Source organism: Neophocaena asiaeorientalis, unplaced genomic scaffold (genome assembly GCF_003031525.2).
Source record: "Neophocaena asiaeorientalis asiaeorientalis breed wild unplaced genomic scaffold, Neophocaena_asiaeorientalis_V1.1 scaffold629, whole genome shotgun sequence".
Taxonomy (NCBI): Eukaryota; Metazoa; Chordata; class Mammalia; order Artiodactyla; family Phocoenidae; genus Neophocaena; species Neophocaena asiaeorientalis.
The window spans coordinates 7,340,537-7,367,692 of NW_020175468.1; the positions used below are offsets into that span (position 1 = coordinate 7,340,537).

At 50.9% G+C, this 27,156-nt stretch overlaps 1 protein-coding gene and 1 pseudogene across 1 annotated transcript in view; both read right to left on the bottom strand.

The window, feature by feature from the left end:
• Positions 1-27,156, bottom strand: part of SPTBN4 (spectrin beta, non-erythrocytic 4) — a 69,414-nt gene that overhangs the window by 38,893 nt on the left and 3,365 nt on the right. The window contains 15 exon segments of the mRNA XM_024768302.1: positions 131-881; positions 3,471-3,608; positions 4,927-5,398; positions 5,401-5,760; positions 8,954-9,104; positions 10,327-10,629; positions 11,313-11,471; positions 11,751-11,868; positions 11,943-12,130; positions 12,227-12,339; positions 14,306-14,421; positions 15,593-15,673; positions 16,855-16,946; positions 18,092-18,265; positions 19,366-19,517. Coding sequence (XP_024624070.1) covers positions 131-881; positions 3,471-3,608; positions 4,927-5,398; positions 5,401-5,760; positions 8,954-9,104; positions 10,327-10,629; positions 11,313-11,471; positions 11,751-11,868; positions 11,943-12,130; positions 12,227-12,339; positions 14,306-14,421; positions 15,593-15,673; positions 16,855-16,946; positions 18,092-18,265; positions 19,366-19,517 — 3,368 coding nt within the window.
• Positions 21,633-21,810, bottom strand: LOC112415453 (up-regulated during skeletal muscle growth protein 5 pseudogene; annotated as a pseudogene).

Here is a 27,156-nt window from a genome sequence, read left to right on the forward strand (position 1 = left end):
ACACCGCCGCTGACAGCAAATAAGCCACGAAGCCAGTGGTCCCCGCAAACACACTCCTCCATACATTTCCTTGTCCCCGAAATCCCCCGCGGCCTCAGACCCCCGCCCTCGTCAATCCGGAAGCGGGCACCTGGTTGCGCAGCACCGCCCGCGCCTGGCGTAGGTCGCGCAGAAAGAGCTGGTAGACGTGCGCCTGGACCAGCGCCTCCCTGCGCGCCTCCCACAAGCCAAGCAGCTTGTGCCAACCAAGTTCGAGGTGCGGCAGCCACTCGTCGAGTGCCAGGCCCGGACCCAGCTCGGTGCCGTCGCCCGCCAGCAGTGCCTCGCTGGCCGCCACGATGCGCGCGTAGTCCTCCTCGCGCTGGTCCACTTCCTCCTTGAGGGCGGCGTGGCGCGCCAGCAGCGCGTCCGCCTCCTCCAGGCTGCCGGGCAGGGGCCCCTCGCCGCCGCCCGCCGTCTCCTGGGCGCGCACCAGCCAGTCCAGAAAAGCGTCCAGATCATGCAGGAAGCGCTGTAGGCGCCCGGCCGCCGCCACCGCCTCGCCACAGGCCTGAGCTGCGCTAGCCAACGCGCCCCACTCGGCGCCCAGTTCCTCGGCACCCTGATGCAGCCGCGCAGCCTGAGCCGGGAAGCGCACAGCCAGCAGGGCCGCCTCCTCCTGGAGGGCCGCCTGGCGCGGCTCTAGCGCTTGCAGAGCAGCCTCCAGGCCGCTGAGGCGCCACTGCAAGGCGCCGCCCGCGCGGGGCGCGCTCTCCACAGCCCGCCGCTTCTCGCGCACCTGGGCGCGCACCTCCGCCACCTCCAGCAGGTGGTTCTCCACCAGCAGCACGGCGTTCACCTCCTCTTTGCGTTGTTCCGCCAGCTCCACGATGCGGTTCCACCTGCCCAGGGGAAGCAGGGCGGCTTAAGGAGGACGGAGACCCCTCTTGGGTGTGGAGGGCCCATCGACCCTAGGTAGAACCCAGCCACTGTGTGACCTTAGAATGTCACCTTATCTCACCGAGCCCCAGTTTCTGTCTGTGTAAAATGGACTCTGCCAGGTACATTTGCTTAGAACAGCGGTTCTCAAAATGTAATCTAAGCAAGGGCAAAACTATCTTCATCAAAACTCTAAGATGCTATTTGCCTTTTCACTTTCGTTCTGTCCCGAGTGTACAGTGGAGTTTTCCAGAGGCTGCAGGACAGAGACTGAGTGCAGAAGCAGACCTGAGAACTCAGCTGCCTTCTCTTAAGCCAGACATTGAACAGATGTGCAAAAACGCAGAACGCCATCCTTCTCGCTACATTTTTTTTGTTTTGAAAGGTTTTTTTCTCATTAAAACATGTTAGCTACGTTAACAGACTAAGTTTATTATTATTTTTAACGACGTAATATTTTTAAATTACTCAGTATTAATTTCTAATATAGTAAATATTGATAGCTATAACCCACTAAAACAAGCTCTTTGGGGTCCTTAATAGTTTTTAAGAGTGCAAAGTGTTCTGAAACCAAAGAGTGTGGGAACTGCTGGCTTATGACATCAGATAATACGTTGGATGCAATGAATAGTTACTGAGCATGTACTATAAGCCAGGTGCTAAGGCAAACCTGTTTTATTCCAAAATAAATAAATGGGGAAAATTACGCATTGCCCTGTGCCTTCAGGCAAGAGATGATATTTCTCTGGGCCTCAGTTTCCTTTCATAGGCAGTGTATGGTCCAGTTTATAAGCACAGAATCCGAGCCAGACTTCCTGGCTGTGTCAGGCTCAAAGTCAAATCTGAGCTATGTACCCTTCGGTTAGTAGCCTTCTCTGTGCCTCAGTTTCCCCGCCAGTAAAATGGACATAGCACAGTACCTACCTCATAGGGGTGTTGTGAGAGTCAAATGAGTTATGGTTTGTGAAGTGCTTAAAACAGTACCTATTAGCTACTATTATTGAGTGGGGATAATAGTCCCCACTATTGATATGGGGACTTGATATGGTCCCAAAGACCATATCAGGGCCTTTGCCTTGGCTGTGCTCCCTGCCTGGAATGCTCTGTACCCTCCCTCCCCTCCCCCATATGTACTCTTCCTGTGGATGGATCCTTCTTGTTCCCCCCATCCCTTTTTTTAAACCTCTGCCCTCACCATCCTGAAATCCTTTCCTCAGCCAGCCCCCAGGGAAGTGGCCCCAAAGCAGGCTGCCCTCCCTTCTCAGGGAAGCTGAAGAAAAAGGGCTTCCCCCTGGTCCACCCGGAGCCCCCAGGGTCCCTCACCTGGAGCACCCACCTGATGGGGGGACCTTCCTTGGCTGCCTTCTCATCTCCTTCGAGGGGCCAGCTCAAAATGTTATGGCTGACCACAAGATCTAAAATCACCCCCAAGCTCCAGTTATGCCCTACCAGGTCACTCTATTTCCTGCATAAATCCTTAAAACTCTCTAAATATCTTGTTCATGTATTAGTCTATTTGTGAACTCTCTGTCACCTCTAGAATGGACACAGCATAAGGGCAGAAATTAGGACTCTGAAATCAGAAGGACTCAAGTTCAAGTTCTGCTCTGGCCAGATTTGCCATGTGAACTTGGGCAAATCATTTCCATCTCTGATCCCGTTTCCTTATTTGGAGAATGGGGATAATTATGTCCACTTCATTGGGTGTTTTTAATGATGTGGCTAAAGCACTTAGCACATCATCTCACTAAACGCCGTAAATCACTATTGCTGTCGTTATCTTTTTAGGCCCTGGTGCCCTGGGATTGTTGAGTCTACAGAGACTTGGAAATCACTGGATATTGGGATCTTCCAGCACAGCAGTGAAGGGCACAATCTTTGGAGTCAGACAAATCCAGGCTTGATCCCCATAACTTGCCATGTGACCTCAGGCCACCTTCACCTCTCTGAGCCCCCGTTTCCTCCTCTCTCACATGGGTAATTTACACCCCACAGAATTGCTGGGAAGACTGAATATATAAATATGACCAAGAGCCCCAGTTCTGGGTTCAGGCAGAACTGGGTTTGACTCCTACTTACTAGACTGAGTAAGCTAGAGTAAGGATTTCACCTCTCTGGATCTGTGTCTTTATCCATAAACCCTACTTTGCAAGAACTACGGGCAGTGTTCTAGCGGGAAAGATTTAATTTGTTGCTATTCTTAAAGAGTTCTGAATTCTGGAAACCTTACCATAGAAATTGGGATATGGGGAGATAAAACAAAAGTACTTGGAAAATTTCCTAGCAGACAGCGGATACTCAATAAATCATTTCTGAACAAGTAAGTTAATGCCCCATTAAAATGTATTGTGTCCTCATTTTACCACATCACCACTAGCACTGGGTATTTTAATTGTTTTCAAGATTTTGCTAATTTACTAGATGGCCCTTATCATCTCAGGGATTTGAAAGTGCACGTTCTTGACTTCTACAGTTGGTGAATGAGGAAAAGAATGATGGGAAGAACTGGTGTGGGATACCTAGAAGAACTTCCAGCCCCAGGCCTCACCTACCTGCTGTTGAGGTGGTCCTGGCAGCAGCGCACCTCCTCTGAGCTGGGGTGGCCTCCTTCCACCAGTTCCTGAACTGTGCGGTTCACATCCAGGACACGGCCCATCAGACTGCTCATCTCCTGGTCCAGACTCTCAAATCTGCGGAAGGAGGATGGACGTGCTCAGAGAAGCCTGGACCCTGGGGACCTGTTCACTGGGTTTTGGGAAGATGCCTTCCCCTGGTTCTTCTCTTAACTCTCCAACCTCACCTCCTTAGGTTCCTTTGCTGGCTTCTCTTCTTCTACCTGCCACTTAAATGTTAGATTCCTCAGGGCTCTGTCCTGGGCCCTCTGAGCTTTCCCTCACATCCTGCCTGGCCCATCTCACCCACTCCCACAGTCCCTGCCCCTGAACCCATCACTCACACATCTGTCTCCAGCTTCAACCTCATTCCTTTTGAACCTGTTTCCAACATTAAAGCCTGCTGTGCATCTCCCCCAAGGTCCTCACTGTACTCAAACTAGCTTCAGCATCTCCCCCAATTTGTTCTTCCTCTGGGTCTCCACCTCAGGGACAGCCCCCGACCCCACTCCCTGGGCTCTGTTTTGGACAAACACTCCCCCCAGGCCTGTCTGCTCCCCATGGCCTGTCTACTTGGGCTCCAGCCCTGGTCCAGTCCTGTCCTCTCCTACCTGAATCCTCACCCCACCTGCCTCTCTGGGCTCCCAGCCACCACTCTCACACCCTCCAACCTACCCTCCACATGGCAGCCAGGGAAATCTGTTTTAAGCTGGCCATGGTCCTCCCTTGTTTAAAACAATGCCCAAGGCTGTGGCTTGGGTAACTGTGGGCACAGTTACAGCAGGGACCAGGCCTGTGTTTCCAGGAATGCTCAGCCCAAGACCTGGAACAGGGCAGGAGCTCAATAAGTACCCACTGAATGAGTGGATGGATGAACATGCTCAGAGAGAGAGGTGCAGAGGGTTCACCCACTATTTTAACAACCCATTTCTAAATCTGCCAACAGACAAATCAGCATCTAACGTGTCACATGGCGGTAACTGCTGTGAAGAAATGTGAAGGGGGGTGAGGGAAGAGAAAGTGACAAGGGTCAGAACAATTTTATAGCTAGGGAGGTAACATCTATGCAAGGGCAGTAGGAGTCACAGGGAGAGGGGTCAGGCTGGGACACCCCTGGAGGAGCTCAGGTTAATTTCGTGCCAGGTGACTGTAAGCCTTATAGTAATAATAGCAGCCACTCATGGAATGCTCCCTGGACCCAGGCATTTGCTAAGTAGTTTGCACATACTAAGTCATTTATTGTTCTCCAGTAGCCTGTGAGGTTGGGACTAATATCATTCCCATTTTACTGGAACCCCCGGTTCCTGGTGAGTGGACACGGGAACTGTTGAACCAAGGAAGGTGAGACTGTGTGCGTGAGGAAGGGGACCGGGGAATCCCACCAGTGCGCGCTCACCGGTGCTGCACCACCTCGACGTCGTCGAGTGAATCGGGCACACGCATGGAGAGCAGCCACTGTTCCTTCTCACCGATCCACAGCTCGCACGCGTGCACCTCGCCGAACATGCGGTAGACAGCGAGGGCATCCCGCAGCCACTGGCGCCGCAGAGCAGCCACCTCTGTCACCTCGGAGAACAGCTGCTCGGCCTCCACCACGCGCACCTGCAGTGCCACCACCAGTGGCCCGGCGCCGCTGGCGCCCCCCAGTGTCGCCAGCTGACGCCGCAGGCCGCCCACGGGCCCGCGATGCGCCTCCACCTCCCCGGTGAGCGCGCGGTGCTGGCGGGCCAGGCGGCGGCTGGATGCTTCGTCGTGGCCGAAGTCGCCCGCGGCTGCTAGGCGGTAGGCGTCGCGGAGCCAGTCCAGGAGCCCGTCGAGGTCAGCACCGAACTGGTGCAGCGCCCGCGCCTCCTGCAGCCGCCGCTCAAAAAAGTGCCACCGGCCGCGGCCAGCTCCTCGCCGCGCCGCAGGGCTTGCTGCAGCAGCACCCGCCGCCCGCCCACCTCGCCCTGCAGGATCTTGTGCTGAGCCAGGAGGCGCGCGGTGCTGTACAGGTCGTGGGCGCCGTCCGCCGCTCCCGCCGCGCCGCCGCCGCCCGCCGCCTCTAGGAGGCGCTCCTTGTCGCGGGCCCAGCTCTCGGCCTCCTCCAGCTCCTGCAGCAGCGCCCACAGGCTGCGCGAGGCCTCCAGTTCCGCGCGCCGCCCAGCCGCCTGCTCCTGCAGCTCCGCCAGACAGCCGTGCACGTGGTTCACGCGGTTGCAGATGACCTGCGGATCGCAGGGCTGGTAACCTGGACCAGGAAAAGGGGCAGATCCCTGGTTGGGCACGGGCCAGGGGGCGTCCAAGAGAGGGTGGTACAAGGCTACCTGCCTAGTCCTTGGCCCGACTTCATCAGATGCCAGGTTACACCTCCCCTCCTCCAGGCAGCTTTCCCTGACACCCCAAATCTGGAGCAGGCGCCTTCACTGGCTCTCCCAGGCTTCTCTGCTTCCCATCCCAGCCCGGACCACTCTGCCTGTGACTCCTTCACCCAGCTCTGAACCCTCTGGCCCGTCACTGACAGTCTGTCTACCCTACTGGATTGGGAGCCCTGTAAGGACAGGGCCAGGGACTGTCTCCAGCACACCATGTCCCCACCACTGCCCAGCATGGGGTGGAGCCCAGAGCAGTCACCTAGTGAAAACGGTGACTTATTGATTGAATGATGAATGGAAACAGAGATTCAGAGAATCCTAGAATGTGTATATTTCAGTGTAAATATACAGTGTTTTCCCTTCAGAAACGGACCCGATGAAACTTCTCTACTCTTAAGCTATGCTTCTGGGTTCCCTCTCTCATCCTCTGTCACCTTATCTATTAACCCAGTGATGACCTAAACTCCTTTTTTGTCTTCAAATATTTCACCTTCCTCCTGGACCTCTGGTTTGTGACTGAGAACTGTGAGATTAACTTAATGGGTTGCAGCCAGCATTTCTTTAATGAAATGGAATAGAATGAATAGAAAATATCAGAGGTAAGGGGAGAAGCATTGTTTTATAAAGGCTTGGTGTCTCTGTGTGTCTGCGTGTGTGTGTGTCTGCACGTGTGCCTGTGAACTCTGGGTCATGAGGTAAATGTATTTCTTACTGGGTCAAAACAGTATGAGAGGGGCTTCCCTGGTGGTGCAGTGGTTGAGAGTCCGCCTGCCGATGCAGGGGACACGGGTTCGTGCCCCGGTCCGGGAGGATCCCACATGCCGCGGAGCGGCTGGGCCCGTGAGCCATGGCCGCTGAGCCTGCGCGTCCAGAGCCTGTGCTCGGCAATGGGAGAGGCCACAACAGTGAGAGGCCAGCGTACCGCAAAAAAACAAAACAAACAAACCAGTACGAGAGACACTGCCCTAGATGGCCTGGGATTTCTGCATTTGTGGACATTCACTGAAATGGACCCAAATACGGAGGCATCCAACTGAATAATAAACACCGCAGCATCCATGTATCTGGCCCTTACTCTGACGCACGGTCATTTAATTCTCACAGCCATTCTATGAGGCCAGTATCCTCCTTAGCCCCATCTTTGCAGATGAAGAAACTCACACCCAGGGAGGGAACCTACTTGCCCAGGATCAGCTAAGAAGTAGTCAAGCAGGACGTCACACTCTGGACCACTTATCAGACAGCGCTACCTCCCGTCACCATGACAACACACACCCCACACTAGCCTCTTTGCTGTTTCCACGGTGCTGCTGGCGCATTGTCACCAGGCACCGAGACCTCACAAGGAAAAGACCGAGGGAGCTTCCTTGACAAACATCCGTAAGAATGAGGATGAAGAGTGAAGATGAAGGAGAGGGTCCCAACAGTGTCTCGTGGGGTCATGAGGTTGGTGATGGGCTGAGCTAGGATGGGGATGTCCGCACTGGGGCTTGGAAGGAGACCTCAACATCTGCTCTTAGGACATGACCCAGTCCATGAGGGTGAGAAACCCCTGACCATCCTGCAAGCTGGACAGCGTCTTCCTTTCCTAACAATGCTCCGGGATTCCCAAGGGCCATGGCTCCAGATAAAGGAGTGAGACAGACCAGCCTCCAAGCCCTCTCTCTGATCAGCTCTGAGGCTCTGGGCCTCAGTTTCCTCATCAGTGAGAAAGAAAAAAGCAGCCCTGATGCTGTCAGCGCTCATACACGTTGCACAGCACACAACGTCAGACAAGACCACCCTGCAACAGGGATGGAGCGGGACGAAGAAAAGACCGTTCCACAATCACGTCTGAGAGCACCCAAAACAAAGTCACTGTGCAAACCACAAAAGCAGTCACCCCCCTGCCCGCCCCCTCACCTGGCCAAGGTGAACCGCTCCTGCCAATCCTTTTCCTCCCACTACCTGGATAAAAATGATTAAGACGCGCAATCATCTAATTACCCCCACTTCCTGACAGCATCCAATCTGCAGCAAAACACACTATGTTAAATCATCCCAAATCACCTAACACAAGCCCACATCCTACAACAAGCCCGTCTTAACATCCTCTTACTAAGATGCCCCACGGTTCCCCTGGTGTGTGCAAAGAACCAAAAAACCCAGCTTGGTTTGACTACAGCAGGGTTCTTGGTGGTCTTTGGCTGGAGGGCGTTATCATCAGTAAAATGAGAACGTTTTTAGAGCCAGTCTGGGTTTTGCCTATCAGCATCCATGTCCCTGCTTCTGCTAATGGCGCCCCACCCCCCTCCTTCTCAGTTCATGTCTTTGGAGGGAGCTGACCCCACTCTTGGCTCTGGGAGGGCATGTCACATAGATGTGGCCAATTAGATCACTGGATAGCCTGGGGCCATAATGCTTGGCTGAGTGATGGGAACGGGACCCACAGTGGGCTAATGAAAATTTTCCTTGGACCTTTTGCCAGAATATTGAGAGAAAGGGGGCTGTCTCTTGCTGGGTCTGCGAAGCTGCTGGATGATCCCAGATTTACACCACAAGGGGAGGGACAGCCCAATAGTGACACAAACAGAAAGACTGGAGTCAGAAACAGATGGAGTCTTAAAAGCATCATTGAACTATCCCTGGATCCAGCCATACCTGAAGCAAAACTCATCCTTTCCTGCACATTTAGTTACATCAGCCAGTACATTCCCCTTTCCTCCTTAAGTGAATTAAATTGAGTTTCTATCACTTGATGCTAAACAGGCCTTGACAATAATTACCTTACCCAGTCTTTTTATGGTATTCACTGAGATCGGCTGTGAAAGGCTTAGCACATAACAAGTGCTCAAGAAACATGAACTATTACTGCAGAATCTCAAAGCAGGAAGAAGTCATGTGGTCCAACCTCTCACTCAAGGCACTAATTTCCCATGTGATATCCCTGATGGAGTGTGATCCTAGTTGGTGCTTGGATGCCTCCAAAGATGGAGAGCTCACTCCTTCATTCTGTCTCTCAGGAGACATTCTGCTTCTATTAGCACTAGCCCTGAAAGTCTCCACCCCTATCCCCAACCTCGGACTCACCCTGAAGCTGGGAGAAACGCAGGGCAGCAGCATTGAGCGCCTCCACCCGCTCACTCTGGGCCGAGATGTCCCCCTCCAGCAGTCCATGCTTCTGCAACAGGTCCTCTGCCTCCACCAGGTGCTGCCCACACTCCCGGGACAGCAGCTGAGCCTACAAGTAGGGGCAGCCCTGAGTATATTTTTGGCATTGGCCCTTAGGCCACTCGCGCCCCCCCACTCATCGTCCATGCCAGCCCTCTGCTTCTCTACTCCATCACTTGAACTCTGATCTGTCTCAGTCTCCGTGTATCTGTCATCATCTCTCTCCATCTCTGTCTCTCTGGATGTTCCATCTCTCATCGTCTCCACAATTCTGGACTCTGTCTGTCACCGTGTCTCCCTCTCTACGCCTCCATCTCCCTCTTCTTCTGTCTCTCTTTGCCTTCCCCCCTTTCTCATTTACACTTCTGTCTCCATCTCGACCTCTATCTCTTTCTTTGCATGTCTCTCCCTCTTTTTTAAAAGAATACTGGGACTTCCCTGGTGGTCCAGTGATAAAGAATCCACCTTCCAATGCAGGGGACGCAGGTTTGATCCCTGGTCATGGAACTAAGATCCTACATGCCGTGGGGCAACTAAGCCCACGCGCCACAACTACTGAGCTCGCACATCTCAACTAAGACCCGACGCAGTGAAAAATAATTAATTAATCTTAAAAAAATATTTATTTGGCTGTGCTGGGTCTTAGGTGTGGCATGCGGGATCTTCTGTTGCAGCATGTGGGATCTAGTTCCCTGACCAGGGATCGAACCTGGGCCCCCTGCATTGCGAGCGTGGAGTCTTACCCACTGAACCGCCAGGGAAGTCCCTCCATGTCTTTCTTCGTGTCTGTACTTCTCTCTGTCTCTTTGCTTCCATCCTTCTTATCTCCATCTTGCTCTGTATCTGTCTATCTATCTCCAGTAGGTCTCTCTCTTTCTCACATGGTTTCCATCTTCCTATGTGTCTTTCTCTGTAGCCATTTAGATTTCTGTTGCTACCTTTGGGTCTTCTTCTCCAGCTCTCTCTCTTTCTTTCTCTTTCTCTCAAATTGTCGCGATCTTCCTCTGACTTAATCTCTCTGCTTCTGTCTGTCCCTGACTCGCTCTGTCTCCATATTACTGTGTATTTTTATCTATTTCTCCAGATATTTTTCTCTCTTTCTCACATTTTCTTTTTCTGCCTCTCTGTCTCTCCCTGTATCTTTCACTCTTTCTTTTTGTCCCCCTTTCTCTTTACCTCTTTCTGTCTCTCTCCCCTTCCCTCTCCATCTTTGACAACCCTTTCAGTGTATATACCCTTTCCTCCCCTCCTGGCATGCCACTCCCATCATTGGCCCCCGATCTGGCCCCTACCTGCATCTCCTCCATCCAGTCCACCATGTACACCATCTCCTGGAAGACTTTCTGCAGGGCCAGGTTCTGCTCGAGCCGTGTCCGCCGGGCACCTACCAGCCCAGTCAGCAGGGCCCACTGCCGCAGGACACTGTCACGCTGGGCTGCTACTCGGCGGGCATCATAGTAGCCTTCGATCGCCAATGCCTGGGCCAGCTCTGCCACGCCCTGCACCCGCTCCTCATAGGCTGCAATGTCTGCCTCAATCGCTTCATGCTTCTTCATGGCTGCCTCCACTGCTGGCAGCTCATACCCAAAGTTGTCCTGGGGCAGGGCAGGCCACAGACACTCATCCACATTGCCTCAGCAGTCAACCTGTTACCTTGAGCCTGTGTGACCCTGGAAACTCCCCCACCGGCTCCTGTTACTCTGGAGACCAGTCCCATCCTTCTCTGTTACCCTGGAGACCAGCCCCACCACCCCAAGTTGCCCTGGAGACCAGCTCACCCTTCCCTGTTACCCTAGAGACAAGCCCCACCACCCGCAGTTACCCTGGAGATCAGCTCCACCCTTCCCTGTTACATCTCTAGCCCTAAACTTGTTACCCAGGAAATAGGCCCCATCCTTCCATTTCCTTAGAGACTAGGGACCAGGCCTACCGTATCCTGTTACTTAGGAGACCAATTCTATCCTCCTGAGTTACGCTGGACACCAGATAACAACCTCCTTTGTCACTTGAGAGATAATTAAATACTCTCCCTATTCTGTCCTCTCTAGTTACCCTGGAGACCAGTCTCACCCTTCTATTACCCTGGAGAGCAGGTCCACACCCCTCCCCTGCCAAACACTTAGGAAACCAATTCTCCCTTCCCACCTTCATTTGTCACCTAGGAGACTAATCCAACACTTCTCTGTTGCTGAGGAGATCAAGTCTCTCTCTCTGGTCCCAGGGCCATCAGCGCCATCCTCCCTCCCTTTCCCCCGGAGCCAAGCCCTACGCCCTGTACCTGGGAGACCAGGCGCTGGTTCTCATTCAGCCAGCTCTCCCGCATAGCCACCTTGTGGTCAAACCTCTGGGCTAGTAGTTCCAGCTTCTCCTGCCGGATCAGCTCAGCCCGTAGGGCAGCCTCCCGCTCATGTTCTGCCTTCTCCAGCTGTCCCCATGCCTAAGGAGGCAGGAGGAGGCAGTCAGATTCCAACAGCTGCCCACAGTTTAATGGCCCTGGCTTCTCTATTTGAGGTCACTCCTAGCACTTATGGCACCTTGGCACAGATTGGAAAAAAAAAAAACGTTGCTTCCTCGGGACCCTTTACTGCTGGAAAAACCATCAGAATGAATACTCAGTCCATGATGTCTGTCATGTGAACGGCTCCCCTTGAGCAGGGCACGACCTACACAACTTCACAGAGCAACCCTTCCTCCTCCCCGACATCCTCAGCCTCACCTTGTCAATATCCCAGATGCCACAGCCCTCCCGGGGCACGTAGAGGCGACGGTTGCTGGCACGCAGTTTGCTCTGGATGCTGAAGAGCAGCACCTCCAGGTTCCCCTTCTCCTGAAACCTAAAGGGGCCTGAGCTCAGGAACCCTGCCTCCACACCCCCACCTGCCACCCTCCCTCCCGGGCTGGGCCTCACTTGACGGGCTTCTCCAGTGTGCAGTAGGCTGTGAAAGCCTGAAGCTGCTGCTGCACCCCACTCAACGAGTTGGCAAACTTCTGGTTGCTGATAAGGCCCACGGTGCGGTGGATCCAGGCCAGCAGCTCGGCTGCCAGCTCCTCGTAGCGCTCAATGATCTTCCCCACCTCCAACACCTGGTCCAGGACCTGACCCGGCAAAGGAAGGTGGGGTCAGCCTCATCCTGGATATGCCCCCATATGGTTCCCAGGCTCCCACCCTCCCCATTCCTTGGCTCCTCTTACCTTCCCAATTCGTTTCCCCTCCACAGCCAGAGCCTTCATCTTAGAGAAATAATGGTAGAAAGAGACCACATAGGTGATGATGGACTTCTCATCCGGAGCCTCCATGTTCACATCTGATGATTAAAGGAGAGTGAGGGAGCAGGATGATGAGCGCTCTGTCAGAGAGACTGAAGGTATTAAGTGGTGGGAGGGAGAACTCGTTCTTACTTGCTGTGTGACCTTGGGCAAGATAACTAACCTCTCTGTTCCTCAGTTTTTGTATCTGCCCAGTGGGCATCTACCTCATGGGATTAAATAGTGCCTGACACATATAAACCACCATAGAGAAATTATCTCTAATGATTTCTTATTTATTTATTTTTTTGGCTGCTTTGGGTCTTTGTTGCTGTGCACGGGCTTTTCTCTATTTGCAGTGAGCAGGTTTTTTTCTCATTGCGGTGGCTTCTCTTGTTGCGGAGCATGGGCTCTAGGCGCGTGGGCTTCAGTAGTTGCAGCTCATGGGCTCAGTAGTTGTGGTGCACGGGCTTAGTTGCTCCACAGCATGTGGGATCTTCCTGGACCAGGCTCGAACCCGTGTCCCCTGCACTGGCAAGTGGATTCTTAACCACCGTGCCACCAGGGACGTCCCTCTATACTGATTTCTGGAACACACTATTCTACCTTCTACCTCAGGGCCTTTGCACATGCTGTTCTGTCTGAAACACTGTTCCTTTTCTTCATGCCAAACTCCCACTCATCCTTCAGGGCTCTACTCAACTTAAGTGTCCTCAAATAAGCCTTTCTGTTCATCCTGTCTAGAGATGGTCTCCTCCTGTTATTCTTCCTCATAACATCTTATCATTTCTTCCTAGAATGAATCACAATTTATAATTACATATTCCCTTATGTGATTATGTTCTTACCTAGAGTGTGAGCTCCATGAGGACAAGGGCTATGCCTGTCTTTTGCCACTGTTCCTTCCATGCCCAGCACACAGTAGGAGCTCAGTAAATACATACACTAAGTGTATGAATGGTATGTGAGGTTTGAGGTCAAGGATACGGGCTCTGGAGGCAGCCTTGAATCCCAGCTCGACTACTTACTCACGGAATATCCTTATAAAATAGACCTAACTTCTTTGAGCTCAGTTTCCCCATTGTTACAGTAAGGATAGTCACAATGCCAGCCACCTAGAAACACTATCAGTATTAGAGAGAATAACCTGGCACAGAGGAGGAACTCAGTAAATCCTGATTATCATTTTAATTTACTCATTGAATGCACAGCATTATACTTTGCCCTTATCCTTCCTCAGCTCATGAAACTAACATCCAACAAACACCTGCTATGTGTCAGGCACTGTAAGAGGCAAGGTAGAGGAATGATTCAGACCATGAATTCTGGAATCAGAAAGTCCTGTTTACTGGGGTTTCAGTGTGACGCTGGGCTACCGACTTCACATCTCTGAGCCTTCGTTTCCATCACTTTACGACAGGATCGATGACTTCTATCCAACCAGGTCAGTGTGAGGATGAAAGGGAACAGTGCTGGTACAATTCCCAGCCATGTGCTTGGCCCATGGTAGATGCTCAGAAAAAGGGAGCAACCCTTATTCCAGATATGGGGGGATTGGTGGGGTATGATTATGGCCATTATTCCAGAGATGGGGGGCTGGTATTGGGTGAGATCATGGACTGGGAATGAGGTTGAAGTCGGGGGTGGGGTTCGGAATAAACTGAAAATGGGAAAGGGGTTGGGGATGAGGACAGAGTTGTGGATGGGAGGGGCTGGGCTTGGGAAGAGATGGGGGTTGGGTTTGGTGGGGAGCTGATTAAGGATGGGGTTGGGGAAGGGGGGTTAAGCTGAACATAGGAATGGAGATGGGGTTGGGTCTGAGGTAGAGATAGAGAAAGTAGATGTGGGGATGGGAAGGAGGTGGGACTGGAGATGAGGAAGGGGAGGGAGATGGGAGGGAGCTGGAATTTGAAATGGCCTTGGGGTTTAGGGTGATACTGCAGCCAGATGGGGTTGAGTTTGGGATGGCACTGGGGCTGGGAGTCCCCCAAGAGGGAATCTGGGCTGGGGCCATGCAGGGCTCACCCTCAGGGTCCAGCAGACGTGCCAGCCCCAGGTGTTGCTCAGCCGTGCGGAAAGCTCTCTGCAGGTTGTAGTTGGCGTTGGACTTGGTGAGTTTGCTGAAGTCCACGAGATCGGGCCTGGGCAGGGGCACAGAGAGGGCAGGCAGCAGGCAGGCTCCAAAGCCAGTGGGCAAATGGATGAAAAGACATCCTTGTCTGAGTCCCACCCAGGGCGAGGGCAGGAGGAGCACGACCCGGCCAGTGGGAAAGCTGTGTGTGCTGGTGTGTGCCTGTACAGCACTTAGCTGTGGGTGTGAGCGCTGCATGAGGGCACATGTACGTCTGACTTCATGACGCACACGTGTCTACGTGGGTGCGTTTCTGTACAGTATTATGTAGTGCTTGGAAGTCTGAGGTCTGGAGCCAGCGCTCCTGACTCAAGCCCCAGCTTGGCCATTTCCTGGCTGTCACTCTGGGTGAGCTACTGCATCGTTTTTGTGCCTCAGTTTCCTCGTTTGTAAAATGGGTAGAATAATAGCATCTGCCTCATAGGGTCATTGAATATTAATGACTTATTGGAAAGCACTTAGACCAATGCCGGTACAGCCAGTAAATGGTCCCCTTGTTAGCAGGACCCTGGTTACAGCTTGCGGGTTTCTGGGTATGTCGGTGGGGCTGGGTCTCCCCATACGTGCATGAGTGTGTACATATGGGTCCTGGCTTCCCTCACACTAGTGCAAGTCCCTCCCAGTCTCTAGGCCTCAGTTTCTCCAAACTGTCACATGGTCAATCATGACGTGGGTGTAATTTGTCTGGGTACCCTTCCTCAGCCAGCTCAGTCCCGGGCCCTGAAGTATGAATAGGTGGGTTCACAGGGAGCCAGATGGGGGGCCTGGGAGCTCACCATGAGGAAGGACTTTCTGATGGGAGGAGACGCTGTGCACACTCCAGAGTGGACCATCCATGGGGAGTGAGCTGCCCACCCTGTGGGCATCCAAGCAGCAGGCAGAGGTAGAAGCCATATATGTGTACGAGTATATTCCTGTGTGCACACATCTGTGCAAGGGCACACGTGTTTCCATGTGTGCACAGGGTATGTGGCCCGGACAGGGGTCTGTGTGTGCATCTGTGTGTAAGTGTGTGTGTTAGAGCATGTGTGTGAACGGAAATGTGTATGTGTGCAGAGAGGTGAAGGGGGTGGGTGCTGTGTCTGTGTGTGTCATCTATATACATCCGTGTACGGGTGTGTACCTGAGGGATGGGGGCGGGGGTAGCGTGCAGGGCAGGGCTGCCCCAGGCCAGGTGGTACCTGTGCCGGTGAATTAGGGCATTGAAGGCCAAGCCGTCCCGCCAGCTGGTGGTAAAATTCTGGATGTTTACCTCAGGGTAACTGGCAGCATGGAAGGGAGAGACAGAGGCAGAGATGGAGAGAGTCAGGAGGAAAGAGGCAGGAAGGGAGAGACAGACAAACAGAGATGGATTGATGGATGGTTGGATGGATAGATAGATAGATAGATAGATAGATAGATAGGAGATAGATAGGTGATAAAAGATAGATGATATGTAGGTAGATAGAAGGGTAGATAGATACAGATGATATATAAGTAGATAAGGAAGAAAGAAAGAAAGGAAGAAAGAGAGAGAGAGAAAGAAGGAAGGAAGGAAAGAAAGAAACAAAGAGCCAGGAAGATGGAAAGAGAAAGAGAGAGAGAGGGAGAGGGAAGGGGACAGGAGAGGAGCAAGAAAGAGAGAGAGGCAGAGGGAATAAGCAAGAGAAGGAAAGGAGAAAAGACGAACGGACAGAGATAGAGCAAGATACAGACAGAGATGGGGAAAGAAAGGAGTGGGGAGAGAGATACAGGAGGGGAGATAGGAGGGAGGGAGAGATCGGAACAAGGAAAAGCAGACATAGAGGTAAACACAGACACACGGAAGAACAGATAGCATTGCAAGACAGACAGAGAGCCCCAGGAGGACAAGAGTCAGAGAGAGCCCAGTCTGCATCCATACCCGCCCCTCCCGCCTTCCTCCCAGGGCTGCTCTCCAGAGGGCACTTCAGTTTCAGGTCAGGCCCCTCCCAGCAGGGGGACCAGGGACATGCCCGGTGGTGTCTGTGAGCCCCTCTTCCCAACCCCACTGCAGGTACCAGGACCCTGAGCTGCCTGAGCCCTGGTGTGTGCCCCCCTAGACTGAGGGGTGGCTGCTTTCAGGGGTGGGGGGCCGGGGGAAAGCTTGGGAATAGGGTCGGGGATCCACCTAGGTGCACATGAGGCTTTTGAGGTGGAGGACGAGATGAGGGGAGAGAAGGGAGCAGGATGGGGACAGCCCACCACCTTCCGGCATTGTTCCCTGAGGAGTCCGAGTTCTAAATTTGAACCTGGCCTTCCGGATTGTTATACAGGTTTATTCATCAAAGTCGGAAGAGTTTGCTACCAGTTTGTTAATTTCAGATGTAACTTTTGATGCTGAGGATTTGGGCTGCCCCTTGCGCTCCTGTCCCAGAGGGAAGCCCAGAGGTTAGGGCCTGGCCCTCCTTGGGGTGGGGGAGCTTAAGGGGGTGGGGGAGCTTACCCAGCTGTCTTCATCTGACACCACAAGAGCAGCGCGTCCTTGGCCGAGCGAGTCTCTCTGCTGTCCTCAGTCTCAATTTTTATGACTTGAATCTGTGAGGATACAAAACATGGCTGTTGGGGTGTGGAGGGCTTGAACCTGGGAGTGGCAGAGGAGATGGGGGAGGCAGCTTCAGGCAGAGGGTGGGAGCACCCCTTCTCTCCCCTTCCCCTTCCCTTATGGCATGTCCACTCCTCCCTCCTCCCAGAGTCTTTCCTACCTGGCCCCCTCTTCACCTCCCTATGGCCACACGGTAGTCCGGCTCCAGTCTCTTCCTTGGGCTCCCAGCTTCCAATTTTGGCCACGACCCCCAACCCAGAGGGATCCTTCTAAATCTGATTATGCCCCTCCTCTTGATAAAACTCTCTAATTTCTCCCCATCTCAGACAGAGTAAGATCAAATTGCTATTCACAGATCACCAAGGCCCTGCCAACCCTCCTGAGCTCAACTCCTCCCTGTCTTCCCCCTGCCTCCCAGTCTCTAGCCATACTGGTCTTTCTGTACCTGCAACATGCCAAGCTCATTCCCACCCCAGGGCCTTTGCATCTGCTGTGCCCCCTGCCTGGAATGCTTTCTCCTTTCATCTTCATTCAGCCATCAGCTTCTCAGAGAGCCCTTCTCTGGTCACCAAGGCTAAAATCTCAACACAATCAACGGGATATTTTAGATCGCTTTTACTGCTTTCTCATAATCTATTCTTTGCTCATTGCTCTTTTTACTTCTCTGCCTAGAATTCATCCTCTTCCCATATATGTCTTGTCTGCACGTGGACGTGTTTATTTATTATCTGTCTAACCCCCCCGCCCATGTCTTGCTCCATAAAACAGAAAATTTGTCTATTTTGTTTCTGAACTGGAGCAAGGTTGCCTGGATTCCAGTTCCAACCCTACTACCTAGCTGTGTGATCTTGAGCATTTACTTCACGTCCCTCGGCTTCAGTTACCTCACTGTTAAAATGGGATCATGAATAGTACCTCATTTATGCGGTTGCCGTGCATATTAAATGCCAAGTGCTTAGAAGAGAGTAAAAACTATGTAAACAAGGATCATGATGATGGTGGTGATCGTGATTTTTTATAACAGCGTTCCTGGCACATATTAGGAATATTTTTGGAATGATTGATTGCGTGGCTGAGGGACACCCTCCTAAGGCCCCACTCCGGGGGGTGGGCTGGGCTGGGGTCACTTGGAGATCACCTGGAAACGCAGGATGATGGTCCAGACCAGCCCGAGGGTCAGTCGGTGGTTCCCGTCCACGATGTCATGTGAGCCCACATTCTCCAGGTGCACTCGCTGCTCCTTCAGGAACTGCAGTGCCTTGTCTACATTTTCCAGTGAGTGGATCCTCATGCGACCACGCGTGGGCCTTGGCTAGGGCGGCAGGGGCATTAGAAAATCCGGCACCTGGCCAAGAGCACTGTGCCCTCGACCCCACCCCTTCCAGAGAAGGCCACCCCCATAACTACGCTCCCCAACCCCGTGTCCAAGTCCAGGCCACGCCCCTTCAGTCTTATCAAAGACCCAGGACCTAATCCTTCTAAAGAAGACCTGCCCTGTTCATAGCCAGAACCTTTCAAGTCATGTCCTTTCAGGGCTTTTTCAAGTTCCTGGCCTCGCCCCTTCAACTTAAGCTCCACCTCCAAACTGATAGCCACACCTTTTATTAGAAGCTCCGCCCTCTGCCTGTAGCCATACTCCCGCCCCTTCCATTGGATCTCTGCCCCAGGCCACCAACGTTTTGCCACTAGTTCCACCCCTCACTTTCTCCTTTTCGGGTGCCTGTCTAGAGCCACGCCCATTCCTATCAAGCCCCGCCCCACCCCAGGGCTCTCCTCTTTTCTTATAGCTCTATTCCTTCCAAGGGTGTTTGTTCTATAGCCGTGCCCTTCACGACTTCCTGAGCTTCGGGCTCTGGTCCTTTAATCAATCTCTAGCTCCATCAGAACACCACCCTTTGCGATGAAGTCCCATCCAAGCCCAGAAATACAACTGCAACCCATACAACAAGCCACACCCATACAAGAGTTCCGTCTAGTCCCCCAGACTCCCGCGACCTAGGCCTCACGCTTTCGATGACAACCAAGCCCTCAACCATAGACCCCCTACAACAGAGTTCTGCGCGTGTTTTTAGCCATGCCTCCTACTACCGCATACCCAGGCCAGTTCCTTTTAATAAAGCTCCTCCCTTTTCCAATAGCCGCACCCCTTCCAGCGGAGCCCCACTCAAGCCCAGAGTCCCGCCCCGAAGGGCAGCCCTCACTGACGGAAACCCGTCTCTGTTCCAAGCCACACCCCCAGGCTCCTCACAACCAGGCTCCATCCCTGGGCCATAGCCCAGCCCACCCAAATGAGGTGCCTTTTACCCACCCAGCCTTTCTAGGTCGGTCCATCCACCCATTAGCCAGGCCTGCAGTAGTCCAGCCCGAGACGCTAGGGCCGCCCTCTTTACCCAGCCCTTCTGGCCCCCTCACCAGCTGCTCCCCGGACAGCACTTCCAGGAGCCGCGTGAGCACGAAGCCATCCCTGAGGTCCGCATAGAGGTCCCCGATGTGGCAGCCAACGCGAGCGAGGTGCGAGTTCACCCACTTGGTGAAGGTCTTCTTCTGCACGGCCTCCCGCTCATCTGAAGGACAGGTCCTGATGAGCCCTCGTCTCCTCCAGGAACTCCCCCTTCCAGCTTCACCCCAGCCCTCCACCGCCCAGCCGAATCGTGCTCAGGCCCAGCTCCCTGCAACTATCAGGTCTTAAGGCAGGCGGCTCCTCCTACCTGGGACGCCCTCCCCCTCTGGCCCCCCATGCCCACCTGGAGACCGCTTCTCTGTCCTTTAAAGTTTTCCTGAGATGTCACTTCCACAGGAAAGCTGCCCTGTTTCTTACCCTAGTCAGCGCTGTTCATTCGTTCAGGAAATATCTGAGCACCCACTATGTGCCCCACACTGTTCTAGGCTCTGAATACGGGGTAGAGCTCAGTTTAGTGGGGACACATAATATGCTAGGGAGCCACAGAGGGTTAAGGAGGGAGAAGGACAGGATGAGAGTTGGGTCTCAGGAATATCTCTGGCTTCTGTGGGAAGGGTACATCAGAGAGGGCAAGAATAGCAGCCCAGAGACCAGGGAGGAAGGGATTGGGGAAAGGACCCAGGAGAGGAAGAGGCTGGACCAGGGCAGAAGCTGAGGGGATGGGAGAAAGAGGCATACTGGAGAGTTATTTAGAGATGAAAAAGTAAGAGTCAGTCACTGACAGCTGTGGGGAATGAAGAGGAAGGAATATGCTAGACTGCATGTTCCTTGAGAGCAGGAACCACATCTCCCCCTCTGTAGTAGCTGGACTGCCAGGTTTCCCACATCCCTGGCAAGAAGTAGGTGCGGGATTACTTAAGCGGGTGGGGAGGGGGAATGTGTACAACTTCCGCCTTGCTTGCTTACCAAGAAATTGTTTGGGACCTCTCTTCCCTCTTCCCGTTTTTGTTGTTGTTTTTTTGGCGGCGTGGCATTCGGGATCTTAGTTCCCCAGCCAGGGATGGAACCCATGCCCCTGCAGTGGAAGCGCAGGGTCCTAACCACTGGACCGCCAGGCAGGGAATTCTCGCCCCATTTTCTTTTTTTTAATGACAGTTTTAGGGACTTCCCTGGTGGAAGATCCCACATGCCGCGGCGCTACTAAGCCCGTGTGCCACAACTACTGAGCCCGTGTGCCTAGAGCCCGTGCTCTGCAACAAGAGAAGCCACCGCGATGAGAAGCCTGTGCACCACAATGAAGAGTAGCCCCCGTAGCCCCCGCTCGCTGTAACTAAAAAAAGCCCACGTGCAGCAACGAAGATCCAAAGCAGCCAAAAATAAATAAATAAAGTTTTAAAAAAATAACAGTTTTAGTATGAGCTACATTCCCATACTATAAAATTCACCCTTTTTTAAAAAATTCACCCTTTTAAGGTGTAAATTCAGTGGCTTTTAGTATATTCACAGAGGTGTGCAACCATCACCTCTATCTAGTAACATTTTTACCACCCCAAAAAGAAACCCTGTACCCATTAGAAGTCACTCCCCATTCTCCCATCTCCTAACCCTAGGCAACCATTCATCTATTTCCTGTCTCTAAGGATTTACCTGTTCTGTATACGTCACATAAATGGAATCGGGCAGGCCTCTTGTGTCTGGCTCCTTTCATTCAGCATGATGTTTTCAAGGCCCGTCCACGTTGTGGCCATGTATCAGTACTTGATTCCTTTTACAGTCAAGTAATATTCCATTGTATGGATATACTACATTTTACTTATCTATCCATCAGCTGATGGACATTTGGGTTGTTTCTACTTTTTGGTGATTATGAACAATACTGCTACAAACAATAAGGTACAAGTTTTTGTGTAGACACGTGTTTTCAGTTATCTTGAGGATCACCCTGGGAGTGGAATGGCTGGGTCATCTGGTAACTCTACGTTTAACCTTTTGAGGAAATGCCAGACTGTCTCCCAAAGCAGCTGAACCATTTTACATTCCCACCAGCAATGTACAAGGGTTCCAATTTCCCCACATCCTCGCCACCACTTGTTATTTTCCTTTTTTATTTTCCTTTTTAAAATTACGGTCAACCCAGTGGGTGTGAAGTAGTTTCTCAATGTATTTTTTTTCCCCCCAGGTTCATAATTTATTGTACAAATTTAGTATCACATGATGAGTTGACATTAGTTTCTCCAGGCATGAGAACTTATGAGATGAGGTACAGTTTAGAATCCATTTATGTGGCTTTCACAGCTGGAGTTTTTTTGGACCTTAACTTGAAGTAGAAGACTATCCAAGCAATGCCTTTTTACGTGGCCAGTACACAGTTCATTCTCCCTGTGAGAGTATAAGAGTTGAAATATTTTTTTGATACCAGTGAAATGGAATTGGGTGTCAGTTTCTGGACCTGCCATGATTTCAGCCTTCTAAAAGGCACAAACCACAAGGCTGTCTCAAGGTGGTTTCGATTTGCACTTCCCTAATGATGAAAGATTTTGAGCATCTTTCACATGCTTATTGGCCATTTGTATTGCTTCTTTGCTGAAATGATCTATGCAAATCATTTGCCCACTTTTATTTTATTTTATTTATTTATTTTATTTATTTATTTTTGGCTGTGTTGGGTCTTCGTTGCTGCGCGTGGGCTTCCTCCAGTTGCGGTGAGCGGGGACTACTCTTCGTTGGGGTGCGGGGGGCTTCTCACTGTGGTGGCTCCTCTTGTTGTGGAGCACAGGCTCTAGGCACGTGGGCTTCAGTAGCTGTGGCACGTGGGCTCAGTAGTTGTGGCTCGCGGACTCTAGAGCGCAGGCTCAGTAGTTGTGGCGCACAGGCTTAGTTGCTCCACGCCACGTGGGATCTTCCCGGACCAGGGCTCAAACCCGTGCCCCCTGCATTGGCAGGCTGATTCTTAACCACTGCACCACCAGGGAAGCCCTGCGTGGCCTTCCTCACTCTTCCCCTGACTCCCACAGCTTGAACACCAAGGTCCACAGAGCATGGGATGGAAGAAGGAACTGGGAACCCACACTAACTGCTTGGAGCAGAGCCTCCTTGCCAATGAGGCTGCTCGTGTAGGAACTATCCAGGGGAGAGAAATACGCTTCTATCTCCTTTAAGCCACTGTATTGTTGGGTCTCTTGTTACAGCACCTTAGCCTGTACAGACACTGTTGGCATTTTATCACTAAACAATTTAGCAGTCGCACTTTTAAGTTTCCCATGAGTGCAGAAATCATGATTTATATTGCCAGTTTATTTCCATTTTTAGCCACTTGAAATCTCCCAATAATTTTATTTCCTAACATTAACCATTTGTAACATTACCAGCTACTGCATTTGACTCTGGCAGTAGAAAATACACATTGCTAGAAAACACACACTGACTGACCTGTATTTTTTCTGTGCTTCAAGTTGGATCTTGAATGTTTGCCTCTAATTTGAAAGTGAACATGCAGAAACGAACAGTAAATCCAAATGGCAATCTTGTTTGCCTAAGTGTGGGTTTTGTGCTGTTTGGATAGGACGGGGGACCTGTGTGAACACATCGATCACACACGAGGAAGTGATGACAGAACAGACGCTGAACTGGGTATTTGTTGATTCTGCCTTCCAAAGGCGATGCCCATAGCAGATTGTAGTCCATGCTGAGGCCCAAGTGGAACTTGAGTGCATCCCCAGCGTGGTGCAGAATGAGGGCAACTGGATTCAGTCCTGCTTTTACTGATGACCAGCTATGTGACTTCAAAAGCACATCCCTCCTCTTTGGGCCTCCATTCTCCCATTTCCAAAATGAGGGTTTAGGACTAGATCAGGATTTCTTCAGTGGGCTCTGGGGGACCCTGGGTGTTTGGGAACTCATGCTTGGAAGACAAGGACCCAGGAGAATATTTTTAATTTTGTAACTTCATTTCAATGATCCTCAGAGAAAATTAATAGAAACACATCCTGGACTATCTGGATGGTGACTTTATAGAGGACTATGCTGTGAGACTTGGGGGTTTGTGATTACAATCTCGTTAGCATGAAGCTGAGGTCCAGAACTGAAAAGCCCACCAGGGCCAGGCAGGCTTCACATGAGAGAACGAGGCCCTCCTAAAAGGGGGCAACGGCCACGTGGCCCTGGCGTCTGGAGTCTCACAGGAATGAAGGCCCAGTGTTGCCATATCACATGATAGCCCATGAGGTACCAAAAATCTGGAGATAAAAATCTCCCTGTTTTTAAGTGTTGGCAACTGATTTACGTTTTTATAAAACACAGTGGGGCTGAAAACCAAATGTGTCCCAGGGTGCCACTTCTGACCTAAGTCGACATTGAATGTTTACTGTGTTGGTGAGTGTGCGTGGCTACCTCACTGGGTGTCTTCCGTCTGCCCCTCAGGTGCCTTCTCCCCTCTTCTGCACCTACTCTGAGCCCAGGGAGGCTGGCTGGCGTGAACTATATGAATGGGCTCCCTGGCCCTTAAAGGCCTCAGACTTCTGGCTGGGTTTCGCTAGCAGGAGAGGAGAGGAGAGAAAAAAGGCTGAGGGACTTGTTCTCTCCCTGCCTGACCAGCTTCCCCAGGACCTGGTGCCTCTCCCTACATCCCCCACTCCTCCTGGGGATGCCTCTCTCCCCTCTCGCTACTCCCTGCCCTGCCCCAGTCCCTGGGCGTGGGGAGGAATCTCCACACCTCTCTAAATAGTCCCTTCATTAAACTCTCCTCAATTTTCCCCCTTTGAGGGGGCCATCTGCTTCCTCCTGGCCCTCTAGCTGGCACACATACTTTGGGGTTGTCAAGACTCCAAGGCAAATGACAATCGTCCTACCTCTGCCATTGTGCTCATATTATTTTTCCATTTATATATTCTTCCCCACTGTGGTACTCACCAATCACAAGTGAAATGCATTTCCTTAGAATAACACTTTAATTTTTCACATCTTTAATACATTGAGGTTTTCATAGAGTAGGAACTAACTACTCCCTTATCTACTACTGGTTACAGAGAAGGGATGGAGAGAGACAATATGTAAATGATATGTTGGCTATTAGTCTGGGAAAAGTTAGGAAGCCGGAGACACTAAGTATTGGTGGAAATGTGAGGACATCATAACCCTCATGCCTGCTGGTGGGGCAGCCATTCGGAAGGCAATCTGAGTCAGGTGAAATTAGTGCACAGCCGCCATAAGCCAGCAATTCTTTCCCTATGTATATGTCCCGTAAACTTTTCCACGCTGGTTTATAAAGAGCATGTATGACAATGTTCAGTGTAGTGCTATTAGGGGGGACGGGGCAGGGACAGGTTGGGGGTTGAGGAGAGCCTGGTTGTCTATTATTGGTAAAGTGGAACATGGCGAGTGCACACCATCAGCTCCATGCAGCAGTTAGAAGCCAGAGTAGAGGCGCACAGAGCCACACGGATGAGTCTTGAGGCTATAAGGCATGGCGCTGAATGAGAACATAATGCAAAAAAATGCAGTCGAGACTATGATAAGACATGCATCGATTAGCAATACCTGCATGTACAAACCCACATGTATAGGGCTCCCAGATTTATGACAAAGTGAAATTGCAGTTCAGTAGGGAAAGTCTTTTCAATAAACGGAGCTGAGTCAACTGGACATCCATGTGGGGGAAAAAGAGAACCTTGACCCACACTGTACATGATAATAAATATACTAAATACCATTTGGCTTGTAAATCTAAATGTAAAGGAATACGATAAGGCTTTCAGAAGAAAACATCAAAGAATATCTCCATGACCTTGGGGTAGGCAAAGATTTCTCACACAAGACACAGAATTTTAGCCATACAGGAAATAATGATTAAATAATTATCAAATTAGACTACCTTTAAATTAAGAAATACTGTTCATCAAAAGGCAACGTTAAGAGAATGAAAAGGCAAGCCACACAGTGGGAGAAAATATTCACAACACATATATCAGACAAAGGACTTGTACCCGGAATATATAAGAACACCTGCAAAACAATTAGAAAAAGACAGGAAAATTAATAGGAAAATGGGCAAAAGACTTGAATGGGCACTTCACAGGAGGATATCCAAATAGTCAGTAAATATAGGAAGAGGAGCTCCACGTCATTAGTTGTTTTCAGTCATCAGGAAAATGCAAATTAAATCCACAGTAGAATGCACACCCATTAGAATGGCTAAAATTACAAGACTGACCACACCAAGGGTTGGATGTACAACAACTGAATCATTCATACACTGCTGGTGGGAATGTAAAATGATACAAACTGGAAGTTTCTACTAAAGTTAGATATACACATACCTTATGACCCAACAATTTCACTCCTGGGTGGGTATAAGCCTCAAAAATGAGTGCTTATATCTCTCAAAACATGTATATTTAGAGCAGCAATAATCTGTAATCGTTTGTGATACTACAAATCACTAGTTTGCAACAGTCTAGTTTGTGACATCCCCAAATTAGAAGCAAACCAAATGCTCATCAACAGGTGAATGGATAAACCATGGCATTTTCACACTGTGGAATACTATACAGCAATGAAAAGGAACACCCTACACATACAGGTAGACATGGGTGAATCTCATGAGAAGCATATTGAGTGAATGAACTCAAACACAGAAGGGTACCCACTGCATGATTCCATTTATATAAAATTCAAATGCTAGCAAAATGAATGTACACTGGCTAGGACAGTGTTTACTCTCGGGATGATACAAAGGCAGCCTGAGAGGGACTTCTCTGGGGCTGTCAGATTCTGTTTCCTGATCTGGTTACAAGGGGGTGCTCATTGTGGAAATGCTGGACACACAATATATCTGCCTTTCTGTGTCATGTAATACCTTTTAGAGTTAAAAAAACATGGATACATGCAAACTAATTAGCAACGCACGTGTTGCGAAGAAAAAGATTTGCGTTAAAACAATCAGAATGATTGCCTATAGGAGAGAAGGCATTGGTGTGAGACATGGGACTAAAAGAGAATAAAGGAGTAGATCAAGAGGAAAGGGGCTTCCAACATTGTGAAGCAACTATAGTCCAATTAAAAAAAAAAAAGAGGAAAGGGCCCTCCACACAAACTGTGGAGCATGGGACTTCCCTGGTGGTCCAGCGGTTAAGACTCCGTGCTCCCACTGCAGGGGGCTGGGTTCAATTCCTGGTCAGGAACTAGGTCCCGCATGACGCAACTAAAAAGATCCTGCATGCTACAACTAAGACACAGTGCAGCCAAATACATAAATAAATATTTAAAAGAAAAAAAAACCAAAAAAACTGTGGAGCATGATTATGGGAACTCTCTGTAATGGATGGGACCAGACAATTTTTAAAAAATATCTCCATGCAGGGACTTCCTGGCGGCCCAGTGGTTAAGACTCCACGATTCCACTGCAGGGGGCATGGGTTCGATCCCTAGTGGGGGAACTAAGATCCCGCATGCTGCACAGTGCGGCCAAAAAAAAAACACCTTCACGCAAAAACATATTACGGAGGACTCTGCTCAAGGGTTTGGCCTTAGTGTGAATAGAGGAAAACCATGAGAGAAGTGGGCAAAGGGATGCAAAAGAAAATGCACCCTAGCTGTCTACGTCATGTTGGTATCTTGAACAGCGGGATAGCAACATCTCGAAGTCACTGTTAAGCTGAAGTTACTGGTTTTGTGGTTTGAGTCTGGAATCCAATATAATGTGTTTTAGTTGTAGAGAACCATAGGCATAAGAGATATAAACAGAGTTGTGTGTTTTTGTGCATTTAAGAAAACCATATTTCAGTGATAACACTTATATGTGGAAT